Here is a 12,491-nt window from a genome sequence, read left to right on the forward strand (position 1 = left end):
CTTTACGGCACGGCGCGTCACGTGCCCGCCGCCATGTCTGCCGAGGCAACGGCCGGGCGCGAGGCTGCGCGCCTTGCCTGGCTCCCAACATGCCCTGCGCCCCGCCGCAAGGCGGGCTGGGATTTATAGTCCTGCGGCGGAGCGCGGGGAGCGGCCGCCAGGGGGCGGCAGCGGGGGCGGGCCCGGGCCCTGCCTCCGCCGCTGCCGTCTCGCCCCAGCCCCGGGGCCGCGCCGGCCGTGCCCGCGGCGCGGGACCCCGAGCAGCAGCGGCGGTGCGGGCACCGGGACAGGCCGGGGCTCCCCGGGCGGGAGCAGCGGGCGCTGCTGCCCCGCTCGGTGCGTCTGCGAGCAGGGACCCGTGAACAGCTGCGGGGACTTTCCAGGACGGGCCTGCGGGAACCGAGTCCAGAAATCCCCGCCCGTGCCCTCGAGACCCCCTGGGACCCGCTGCACTGGGTTTCGGGAAGTGACGGGAGGGCCGGGGAATCCAGGGCAGGCGGCCCGTGCCGGCCCGGGCAGCAGGCGCCGCGGGCCCGGGGATGTCCCGCCGTGCCCCCCGGGCCGGGCCGCGCTGCCGTGGCCGGCCTGGGGAGAGGCTGGAGCAGGCGTGGGAGGCTGGAACTTCCCTGAGGACCGCTCGGAGACTCCGCCGAGGGAACTGAGACAGGGGCTCAGCCGCGCCTCAGCTGCTTCTGCCCTTTTCTGTTCCAGGCTGACGCAGTTGCGGGCACTGCACGCAGGGACCAGGGCGACGGGCTGCGACAAGGGGCTCTCCGGCTCTGAGTTACTGCTGGAAAAATGAAGTGAAACCTCGAACTTCTGCTCAGGAATGAGCAGGCAGGGCCAGCACCAGCACGACCCTCGCCATGGCCCATGGCTGGTTCGTGCCACCGCCTCCTTTGCCGGGGGAGGTGCGGGCAGGGCAGCGGCCCGGTGGGGCTGGCAGGGCCGGCTGCCCACGTCCCGCGGCACCGGGTCACCGCGCAGGGACGAGCTGCCCGCCCTGCCCGGCCCGCCGGGCGCTGGGCCCGAGTGTCCCGCAGGGACGGCTGATGCCCCGCCGGGGCGGGCCAGGCGGGGGACTCGAGGTCCGCGCTGCGGGGGACGGGTGGAGAGCAGCCCACCACCCGGTCCGCCCTCCCGCTCTCGCCCGCCGGCCGGGTTGCGGGTGGGGAAGCCCCGGGTCGCCCGAACGCCTCTTCCTGGGCGGGAACGGGCCGAGGCGTTATAGGGCGGGCGGCGGCGGAGGGGACGCGGCGACATGAAGTGGATCGGGCTGTTGGGGCTGCTGGGCGCGGTGCTGCTGGGGGTGAGTGGGGGTGATGGGGACCGGGAGCGGGGCCGGGGGCTGCGGACAGCTCCCTCCCGCCCTCGGGGCAGGGTCCGGTCCGCATCTGCCGAGCGTTGCGGGAAGGGGCACGGTCCGGCCGCTGTGGCCCGTCCCCTCGGCGCGGCCCGCCCCCGCGGGAGGTAAACAGCCCCGGGGCGGCGGCGGAGGGAGCCCCGGGAGCCCCGGCAGCGCTGCCGAGGCGGCCTCCCTGGGATCCCCCGGGAGCGCAGGCGGGTCCCTGCCCCGGGGCCCCTCAGCCCGACGTCGCTTTCGCTTTCGCCCGAGGGAGCGGGGCCGAGCCCAGCCCGGCGCCAGGTCCACGCGGGCAGGAACGGGCAGCGCCGAGCCACGGGTCCGCTCTCCCCGGTACCGCGATGGGTCGCCCCACCGCCCCCACTCCCGCTACGGCCGCGCCGGTTCCCCTCGGCTGGGACGGGCAGCGAGGGGCCCGCTCCATGCGAGCGTGTGTTGCTGTGGGTGCTTCTGCACCCAGACCGGTCCCGATCTGATTCCCTGCCTCCTCTTCCCCCATTCCCCGTTTCCGCAGCCCCGGCCAGGAGAAGGAAAGCCTCTGGCTAACGCTATGGATGATGTACTTGCCCGGGACTTTCCTGCCCCTCGGGGCCGGCACAGAAGCCTTGGGAAGGGGCTGGCAGTGCTGTGGGCACAGGAGGCTCCGCTAAAGCAGCACTGTTGGCAGGGGCAGGCGTACGGGGCGATACGAGATCAGCATCTGTGGGGAAACGTGGGGCCGCCCTGCCGGAATCACTGCTACCCCACTTCAAAGAGAGCCCCGGTGGCACCAGGAGCGCAGGCGGCTCTGCTGCGGTCTGTGGTTACTGCGGGCATGGGAAGAGCCGAGCGGGGGAGCCTCACCTCGGGACGGGCGGCAGACGGGTGCTTCGGGGCGCTGGGGAGACGCATCAGCGCGTGGGTCTTGTTTCTTCCAGTGCTGGGAGCCTGGCGACGCTGTAAGCTGCTCTGATAAGCAGTATGAACACAAAGGCAGGTGCTGCAACCGGTGCCAGCCAGGTATGGAGACCCCTTCCCCTCCCTGGGGCACCAGGGCCCACTGCCCAGTCACAGCAGAACAAGCCCAGCTCAGGGTGACCAAGCCCCCTCCATTGCCAGCACTGACAACATCTTCACCTCCCTGTGTCACCTCAGTGCTAGATCATTTGGGGACCTCATGGGTGCCCTAGGAGACCCCCCTGGACCTCACCAAATCTGCCACAGCTCTCTTGAGGCTGTCTGTGCTCCTGCAGCCACAGGACCCCATGTGGACTCCAGTTTGCACAGGGGCAGCGTCAAGCTGCTGAGCAATGTCCTGCAGCAGCCCTGGTGTCCACAGCTGTCCTGTCCTGCTGGAAGGAAAGGTGCCTTGCCCCCTCCTCATCAGCCTCTATTGCAGGGCAAAGACTGATTTCTGAATGCAATGGCACAGAGCACTCTGCCTGTGCTCCCTGTGAGAGTGGACACTATCAGCAGAGCTGGACCAAGGAGAGGCACTGTGCCCCCCACGACATCTGTGAAGACAGTAAGTGCTCCCTGTGCCCACCTGCCCCAGCATGCAGGGGCTGCAGGGGCTGCTCTCCCAGTGCCTCATCTGGCCCATGCTCCCTGTGCCCAGACACTGGCCTCGTCGTGAAGACGCAGGGAAATGCAACGCACAACACAGTGTGCCAGTGCCGGGCCAGCATGCACTGCTCTGACAGCAGCTGCCAGACCTGCGTGGAGGACCAGCCCTGCCCGCTCGGCTTCGGATTCGTGGCAGGTGAGTCCGGCCAGCTCCTCTCTCTCAGCATGCCAGATTCCTTGGCAGCCCTGTGCTTCGGGAGTGCTGTGCCTGCTACTGGGTCTGGCAGCATTGCTGCAGCGGGGGGCTGCTTGCCTGACCCCCACAGCCCCTCACCTCCCACAGCCCCTGCCCGTCATCCTGCAACCTCTGCTCCTCTCCAGCCAAGGCCATGGCCCAGATGTCATCCCCCTGCGAGCCCTGTGCAGAAGGCACCTTCTCCAATGTCTCATCTAAAACTGAGCCATGCCACCCTTGGACAAGGTATTGTCTCAGTGCTGACCACATCTTTTGCCTATCCCCAGCTGTGCCCAGTACCCTTGACCATGTCCTCTGCTGCCAGCCTCATTAGGGACCTTGTGGACCAGGTGGTGGGATGGTGTCTGAGTGACACAGCATCAGGCTGCTGTAGGGTAAGCACGAGAGGAGCAGAGCTATGAGGGCAGTGAGGTCCAGGCAGAGAGGCAGACATCCAGGCCCTTGGGCACAGAATGCTGGACCTTCCAGGGACACCCACACTGTCATCTGCACTGGGGAGCAAGGGATGAGGGGCTGCAGGGACCCTTTCTGTGCTGCCTAGGCTCTCCCAGCCAGTGGGCTCCTTGGTTGTGGTCATCAGCCCCGCACTAGCCCTCTCTGTGGGGAGTCTGGCTCTGAGGATGCCACAGGCTGGCAGGTCATCCCTGTCTTTAAAAAGCTGCTTGAGGGTTAATTGTACTCTACAGTGGTAGAAATGTGAGCCTTATTTCCAGGCAGAATTAGTCTCACTTCAGCTACCAACCATTAGATTTTATCTGTGCCCAGAAATTACCTCCCCATGGAGCCACTTGTAGCCTGTCATCAAGTCATCTCTGAGCTGTTACACAGTAGCTGCAGTGTCTGAGCCCCGAGGTCTCCCGGACCAGGCAGGTCTCAAATATCCACTGCTTCCTGTGCCGTGTCCCCAAACTTGCCCCATCTTCAGCAGTTTCAGCAGCTCCAGACCAGGACCCTGAGGTGGGGCCCTGCTGTGTAGCTGTGTCCCTGTCACGCAGCGTGGCCCCAGCCGCTCTAACTTCCAGAGCCTGGCAGGCTCAGGGCAGGTCACTCTCTTGCATAGCTCCGGTGGCTGACCAGTCCCCACCCTTCCTCCTCAGGGGTTTTCCACCTGCTCAGGCAACTGCTGTAGTTACATGATCTTGTTCTTCCCTGCAGCTGTGAGGAAAAGGGTCTGGTGGTGAAGGCAAAAGGGACAAACACCTCGGATGTGATCTGCGGTAAGTGCCCGTGCTGCAGGCTGGGCCAGTGCCACGCAGAGATCTCCTGGTGCTCCAGTGCCTGTGGCACTCGCAGGAGCTGGCCAGGCCTGTGCGTGTTTTTGGGAGGGGGAGGGTCTGACCTTTCTGCTGGCATGATGCCTTCCTGCTCCTCTGTCCCGAGGGGTCCCCGCGGGACGCGCAGTGCCAGGCGGTGCCTCGCTGACCCGTCTCCCTCGCAGAGTCGGGCGGTCGCTCCTCGCTGTCGGTGCTGATCCCCATCTCGGCCGCGGTCGTCACGTGCCTCCTGGGCGTCTGCATCTACTGCCTGGTCCACGCCAGTAAGGGTCTTTGACACGGGAGAGACACAGGAGGGGATACGTGGGCCAGAGGGGAGCAGGGAGGATCTGTTCTGTCTTGGCTCTGCCGAGAGCGGAGCAGCCCGTTTGGGGACACCCCTGGGCATGGCCCCCTGCCTGGCAGCCGCGGCTGGCACGACAGGAGCAGTGGTGCAGGGCACTAGCCCTGGCTCTGACCCCTGAGAGCTCGCGGCAGAGCTGGAGCACATCCCTGACTGTTGCCTTCTCTTGTCCCTCTTTGCATCCAGCTCCCAGGCGACGGGTGCAGACGCAGGTGAGTCCGCCCAGAGCCCTCCTCCAGCATGGCCTGGGGTCCCTCCTGGGCACAGCCAGGGACGCGCCAGAAGCAGAGCGCAGTGGTGCAGGGTGGGGGCTGTCCTGGGGCTGCCCGGCTGGGGCAAACCTGGGATGCTGCTGCCAATTGCTGGGATAGGAGGGACCCGCACGGGGTGAGGCCCTGCCCTGCAGAGGGAGCAGGAGCTTGCAGAAAGCCATGGGGGACATAGCTGCCTGCCCCTCTGCAGATAGAGGCTGGGAAGCCCAGCCCAGAGGTCCAGCAGCCCCAGGAGGTGGAAGACTTCCCCGTGCAGCAGACCCTGCTCGGGAGGCAGCCAGTGGCCCAGGAGGACGGCAAGGAGAGCCGCATGGCGGAGGAGGAGCGCCTGTGAGGGCACCGCCCGCGTCCCCGCTCCAGCCGGGGAGGAGAGGCGGAGGCTGGGCTGGCTGCAACTCACTGGACGCTGCAGGGACCACGGCACGACCTCCCCCCGGGCGGTACCACGGCAGTGCCCGCTCTGCGCCAGCCCGGGGGGGCAGAAGCAGGGCCCGGTCGCACCGCGCACGGCTGCCGGCGCACAGCCCAGCCAAAGAGCCCGGCCAAACAGCGCGGCCGCCGGCGAAGCCAGGGCGAGGGCGCGGCCGCTGGTGCGGGACCGCCCCGGGGCGCGGCCGGGCCAGCCCCCTCCCGGGCGGGGCGGGACCCGCGGGCACCGCCGCGCGGCGGGCGGCAGGGGGCGCTGCGGAGCCGGGCTCGGGGCGCCCGGCGGCACGTGCGCGGGCGGGGGCGCGCGCTGCTCGCCACGTGCCGCACGGGACCGGCCCCCGCACCGCGACCCCCCCGCGGTCCCGGGCAGCCCCGTGGGGGCGGCTCGCCCGGCTGTCCTCCCGGCAACCAGCTGTCATTAAACTTCTTTATTCTCCCACTGTCTGTGAGCGGCCCCGCCTGCAGCCCCCGCATTCCTGCCCGCCACCCCCCGGCAGCGATGCCCCACGGCGAGACGCTCCGGGAATGGGCGCTCCCGGGCATGCTCCCCCCCGAGGGGCGGGCAGAGACCCCATTGGCTGTGTTTGATCCCTGCCGTGGCCCCAAACCGTTCCTACACCGCCCCCAGCACACCCTGGGCCCGCCCGGCCGTGCTCCCCCCGCAGCCACCGTCCCCCGAGGGTGGCAGGCGATGCGGCAGCCCCCCCACGCCACACGGGCTGCCGCCCTGCCCGCAGCCCGGCACCGCTGCGAAGGAGCGGACAGGCAAGGCTGCCTGCAGAGGCCCATTGCACAGGCACGGTGCGGGGGGCACGGCGGGCAGACCGCGGGGCCGGACCGCAGCAGGTCCGAGCCCAGCGCAGCCTCCTGGTACCGGGAGCACCTGCAGCCCGTGACCCACCGTCCCCAAGCACAGGCAGCATAGGAAAGGCCATAAATTCCAGAGGCAGGAGCAGCTGGAACTTGGAGAGACTTTTACTGTCAAGACAGTGGCACACAATTTAAGGGTCCTCTTAAAACCTAATGTTAAGTTTAATAAGGGAGATTAAAGCATGTCAGTAGCTCTCCGAGGGCTCGGTGCTCCCAGCCATGCTGGTGGAACGGTCTCAGGACTGGGCTGTGTCCCCTCAGCACCAGCCCAGAGAACACCCTGCCTGGGGATGGACATGACCCCAATTCCTGCTGGTCCTGCCAGCGGAGAGGACTGGCATCACCTGGGCCACAGGCACAGAGCCTTTGGCCCCGAACAGTCCCAGAGGACTGGGTCCCCAGGGCTGGCCACAGCAGGAGGCTGGCACCCTGCCTCCCACTGCTGACCTCTCCCTGCTGGCACACAGAGTGTTCCTGGCCTGCTCCCACATGTCAGACATGTGCCACCTCATTAGTGCGTCTGTCCCCCAAAGTGGGAAGGGAGAGCGCGTGAGACCTAATTGAATGTAACTAATTATCCACTCTGCAAATGCTCTGTTTAAATGGGACTGCGAGGGACAGAATTACTCATTCTGAAAAGGGGAGAGAAAAAGACAGAGAGAAAACAAATAGAGGCGGGTGCTGGAGCTGCAGCTCCCTCTCTCCCCAGAATACCAATTACTGGATGAAGTGATTGTATAAATCTTTACCGAGTGAACAAACTGTACTAGTCACTTACTCCTGTCCTCTTATTATGAGGAAGAAATGAAAAATCATGCCACTCTCCAGCCCAGTTAAGGGCTCCCAGTTGCTGCTTCAGATGCTGTCCACAGCCAGAGGGCTCATCCTGACACTTTTCCTTGTGGACATCCTGCAGGGACAACAGCTCACCCAGGGAACCTGGTGCCCAGTGCAGATGCACCCCACACATTGTGCCTGCAACTTTCCTGCCCCCCATTTCAGCAGGTCGAGCCCTGCCAGGCCCCTGGCCCCTCTCTGCAGGCTCCCACAGAGCTCAGAGACCCTCCAAGTGCTCACCGAGCAGGGGGAACACAGCACTTCCCAATATCTTCCAGTGCCAGAGTCAGCATTTCTCACCCCTGGCATCTCTGCTCCACAGGCTGCAGAAACACACTCATGAGCAGTGATCTCCATTGCTCTTCCTTGCCACGTTGTTTAATCTCAGATCCTCACATGGTTTCCTCCAAACACACCCATTTCTGTCCTTGGCAGCAGCGTGGGTTGGGAGAGGAGCAGGGAAAGCCAAGAGGTTCATTCCCACGCCCTTCCCGGCCGCGGTGAGCACTGAGGTCCTGTTGCTCAAGCTGGTGAGGACCCAGCCAGTCCTGCTGGAGAGGTTGTGCCATCGGTCCCTGCAGGGCAAAACTGTCAGGCAGCAAGTCAGGAAGGGAAGGACAAACCTCGAGTCTGTCCTGCCTCTTACAGGACAGGGATGTGATTGTTGCCAGCAGCGAGTCTTCGTGCCCTGGAGATGTGCGTGGGTGAGTGTGAGGGAGAGAATCTCATCATCACAACAAACGCAGCAGTGCAGCTCCAATCTGTGCTTATTGGCTTTCTTCTGCTTATCTATAAATAATTGTGGGTACACAATAGACTTTTAAGATTGCCAAAGAGTTTGGCTCCCTCCAGCAACTGTATTGCCACAGTGCTGCTGCCTTATCTGCTTGTAGGAAGATGGGGGGGGGAATGTTTATTGTCAGGGATCTCATCTGCAAATTACCTTTGCCTATAATCCGCAGCAGGGACAGGACTGACAGTGCTGATCTGTGCTGCAGGCACGTGAGCCTGGGTTCTCCACGCTGCCCCAGACTCACCTGAGCTCCCTCCCAGTGAGCTGGCAGGGCAGGCAGCACCGTGCTGGGAACACACATTGTGGGCAAACCCACACTGTGGGCTGTGATGGCAGCCCAGGGGCACGAGGGAAGTGGCAGATGATGCTCAACCAGGTACCCCTGCAGGTGGCTTGTCACAGAGGAGCACCAGGACAGGACTCCTGGGGCACTGAGGAGCTCAGGGGTTTGCAGTGTTGGCAGCACTGCCCCAGGCACACCCCTCACCACACTGCCAGGGCAGCAGTCCCACACTGACCACCTCCAGCACCCCAGGCCACCCCACTCTCCTGCAAAAGACAAATGCACCACATACCCTTCCTGCTCCTTGGCACAAAATATCCCCACCAGCCTCGCTTGCCACTGGGATTCCTCATATCCTGCAGTCCAGAGGCTTTTTGCACACTACTTATCACCACAGTATCCAAGAACCCATCTAATTGATGTGACACCAATTACTCAAGTATCACTAAATGCAGAACTAATGCATCTCTGCGTACAAACCTCCTAGACCCTGACAACTCTGACATGAAAGGGGCCAGAGCAAGAGCACCAGCTCTTAGCCAAGCCCTGCTAGAACACTGCCCCGAGAGCCACAGCATCGCAGCAAGATCTGCCTCGTGCTCCCTGCAGGAGGGGCTGCAGCCCCGGTGGGTCCTGCACAGCCGAACAGCAGCAGCCCTGTCAGCGCTGCCACCGCTGGGGACCTGCATGGTCTGCAGGCCAGGACAAGAGCCATTTTCTGGACTGCCCAGCACAGCCCACGCAGCAAGCAAAGCTCTTGGATCAGACAGGGACTGGTGCTATTCACTGTATTGGAAATTTTACTGTGAAATTAAGCTATGCCTGGCCACACAGAGCTTGGCTTGGGCAGCAGTTGGTATTTTGTAAATTGCTTTCTACAACAAAGATAAGAGATGGCCAGTGTCCTTAGGGGTGGGGCAGGCACACCAAGCACCTCCTGCTTGGGCTGGCCATAGAGCCTGGCTGTGCAGCCCAGAGAAGGGGTCCTGGCCCCCAAGGAAGCAGCCTCAGCACAGGGAGATCACGGGGCTGGGGAGAGGCTGCACCCGGCCAAAATGCTGTGCCATGGGGGGGATGGGGCCATCACAGGCTGCTCTGCTGCCCCGTGCTCACATTCACCCAGCTGAAGGGCTCTTGTCCTCCCACTGCTGATGCCTGCACTCCTCTGCACTGCATTTGTCACTGTGGTCCCTGCTGTATGCTGCCTCCCGGGATGAAGTGGCAGCCAACAGAGCCACATCTCACCACTGCTGCATGCACCCTCTGGTGCTGCTAGCATTGACCGGGCACAGCCCCACGGTGGCCACCACACAGCCACTGGGCAGGGCCCCACTGGGGTCCTGTACCCCTTCTGCTCCTGGACAAGGTGCAGGCACCAAGGCTGGCCCCAGGCATTGGAACTGCACCAGCCTTCAGCAGCTTAAGCTGGAGCCCTCCTCATGACCAACTTCTGCCTCTTCCCAGCTTCACCCTGGCTCTGGCAGCTGCAAACCCTGCAGGGATCAGGGACAACAGAGCTGGCATCACAGCACAGTCCCAGCATCACTCCAGCCAGTGAAGCAGAGTGATCCCATGTGAGCCAGGGGACACAGTGAGGCACAGCCAACATGGCAAAGCTCTGGCAACATCTCCCATCACATCTGGGCACAAGCAGAGTGAGCACTGCTCTGCTTGGATGCCAAGGGCTCCCCCTAGTTCTGGTTTGCTCAACATTTTCATTATGGACCTGGATGATGGAACAGAAAAAGCACTTATTAAATTTGCAGATGACACGAAGCTGGGAGGGGCTACAAGTATCTTGGAGGACTGGATTAGAATTCCAAATGATCTTGACAAATTGGAGAAATGGACTGGAAAAAATAGGATGAAATTCAGCAGGGACAAGCGCAAGGCAGTATGTGGAGCCAGGAATGATCAGCTGTGCAAACACAGGCTGGGGATGGCAAGGCCAGCAGCACCAAGCCCAGCCGGGCGTGAGGCTGCGCTGGGGCAGGAGACACATCGCCAGCTCAGCCGGGGGGCCTTCGGGAACCAGAGCAGGGCCCAAGCAGGCAGGAGGAATGGATGAGGGGTTGGGAGGTAGAGAGGAGCCTCCTCTGGCCTCAGGCACAGAGTGTCCCTTAGAGCTATGCCACAGGTCTTCTGCTGTCCTGCACATCTCTCCCATCCTGGCCAGGAGCCACAGTGAGGGGCTGGCTGGACTCCTGCCACCCACCCAGGGAAGCAGGGCTGAGCAACGGCCCCCCCAGGCAGGAATGGTGGCCATGCCCTGCTCAGTGCCACATCTGTGGGGGACAGTGACCACAGGAAGCTCCTTCCATGGCTCCAGCCGTGTCAGGGGTGGACCTGGGGGCCAGGCTGAGCCCTCAGAGCCTTCCTGCTGCCACCTCTTTGCTCCAGCATCTACAGCTCCAGCCAGTGCCTCCCAGCCTGTGCAAAGACTGAGACTCATTTGAATAAATTAAAAAGACATCATAAATCAAAGGGAAATGAAGGGCTGTGCCTGGGGGCAGGGGAGTCACTCGAGTTTAATTACATTGGCAAGCCTCTTGCAAGGGAAGCACGGCGAGTCCCACACACAGCGAGCACAGATGTGCAGGAGTGGATGCAACTCTGTAGCAGGGCTGGCTGCACCGTCCCAAAACCTATGCCTGGCACCAGCTCTGCTGAGTTGGGACAGCAGAGTGTGGGTCTGGGGAGAGGGTCCCAAGCGCTGCCCACTCCAGGTGCCCCACAGAGCCCTGGTTGCCCCACATCCCCTGCCCAGGTCCTGCCAGCGCCCACAGCCACTGAACCAGGCTGAGGCTCAGGGAGAAGCTCTGGTGCCAGCAGCATCTCTCCATCCCTCCATCACAGCATGAGATTTACAGCCCGTCCCCCGTTGTTTAAAGACTCTCACTGGCAGCTGCGGTTGGGACTCCAGGAAGAGCTCTGTGTAGAGGCAGCAAATTTATGAGGCTCGCTCCAAATCCCCAGTCACATCAGGGGCCAATTCATCTTCCCAGGGCTGAGAATGAAATTAAATTATTGTAAAATAAATCTGTAAAAATGATGAAAAGACCATCACCCGGCGGCAAGGGCGGGGCCCCGGGAACACACGCGCAGCCGTGACGGATGGGGCTCACCTGGTGATGAAGCGCCCAGATCCAGTAGATCAGGGATTTCTGCTGTAATCTCACTAAAGAGATGTTGTTTACAGGAAAAAGGGTATTTTTGCGGAGGAAATTGTATTTCAAGGTTAAAGTAAAAAAAATGACCAAGTCTCCCTGGGAGCTGCTTACGCGCAAGACGTTGGCAGCCCAAGATGAGCGTGCGGTGCCAGAGCTGGCACAGGGGCTAGAGCAGCACCTGGCACAGGTCAAGAGGACAGTCCAAGGAGGCTGGGGTCCCCATGGAGACTGGGGTCCTCGTGGGTGCCACCGCCCACCCTGCTGGACTGATGCTGCTCCCCAGCCCTAGCTCTGCCCACCCAGCTGTGCCAGCCCAGTGCTGGCAGACATCTCCCAAGACCAGCCCTGCCAGGAGTGCCCCGAGCAACCAGCACCCCCTGTGTCTTGACGCCCAGGGGGCACAGCTGAGCAGGATCGCTGCACAGGGATTTGCAGCTTCCCAATTTCAGTCTCACCCAACAAGAAAGATGCTGGAAATTTATGTGTTTTTTTTTCTGGGATGATTGGAAAAAGTAATAACACTGTGTTGGCTGGCCATTTAACAATGGGCCATTAGCACGGCTCAGCACGGGGAAAGGATTTATTTAGGACACATGGTTGCATAGACAACCCAGCACCAGGTGCTTAATAGTGTTTCAGAGTATCAGTGTGTTGCAGTGCTCAGAAAATGCAGCTGTAGGGAGTTCAGAGACCATATTCTTCACTTCTGTGAAATCCCACGATACCAGTCGAGATTTCTCAGCTGCCCTAAGCACAACATCAGCGTGGAGAAAGCAGCAGGTTTGCAGGGCTGAGGTCCCAGCCAGCTTCCAGCCACAGTACCTCCCGGCCACCCTGGCGCTGGGGTACCGGACCACGCCGAGACCCGTCCTCACCCACCGACTCCCCGTTGCCCCCAGCAACCACACTCCGAGCATGGCACGGGGCGAACGTCTCCGCGGCCTCAGGGAAGCCCTGTCTCCTCAGGCAGGACTGGGCGCTGGCAAGAGCCCCCGTCGCTCATCCCCAGCCAGCCACGCCATAGCCCCGGGCAGCCCCGGGGCACGGGCAGGCTCT

At 62.8% G+C, this 12,491-nt stretch overlaps 1 protein-coding gene across 2 annotated transcripts; it reads left to right on the forward strand.

Moving 5' to 3' along the window:
* The first annotated feature begins 247 nt into the window (after positions 1-247).
* CD40 (CD40 molecule) lies at positions 248-5,921 on the forward strand. 2 transcript variants are annotated; one of them, XM_051633356.1, is made up of 10 exons: positions 248-336; positions 712-880; positions 2,281-2,362; positions 2,742-2,867; positions 2,961-3,104; positions 3,290-3,389; positions 4,320-4,381; positions 4,603-4,701; positions 4,968-4,993; positions 5,244-5,921. In XM_051633356.1, the coding sequence occupies exons 2-10, from the start codon at positions 830-832 to the stop codon at positions 5,385-5,387; spliced, it is 834 nt and encodes a 277-aa protein (XP_051489316.1). In that variant the 5' UTR covers positions 248-336; positions 712-829; the 3' UTR covers positions 5,388-5,921. The 2 variants fall into 2 exon arrangements, with proteins under 2 accessions (XP_051489316.1, XP_051489317.1); XM_051633357.1 differs by lacking the exons at positions 248-336; positions 712-880 and adding an exon at positions 905-1,309.
* The last annotated feature ends 6,570 nt before the right edge of the window (positions 5,922-12,491 follow it).

Source organism: Apus apus, chromosome 15 (genome assembly GCF_020740795.1).
Source record: "Apus apus isolate bApuApu2 chromosome 15, bApuApu2.pri.cur, whole genome shotgun sequence".
NCBI classification, from domain to species: Eukaryota; Metazoa; Chordata; class Aves; order Apodiformes; family Apodidae; genus Apus; species Apus apus.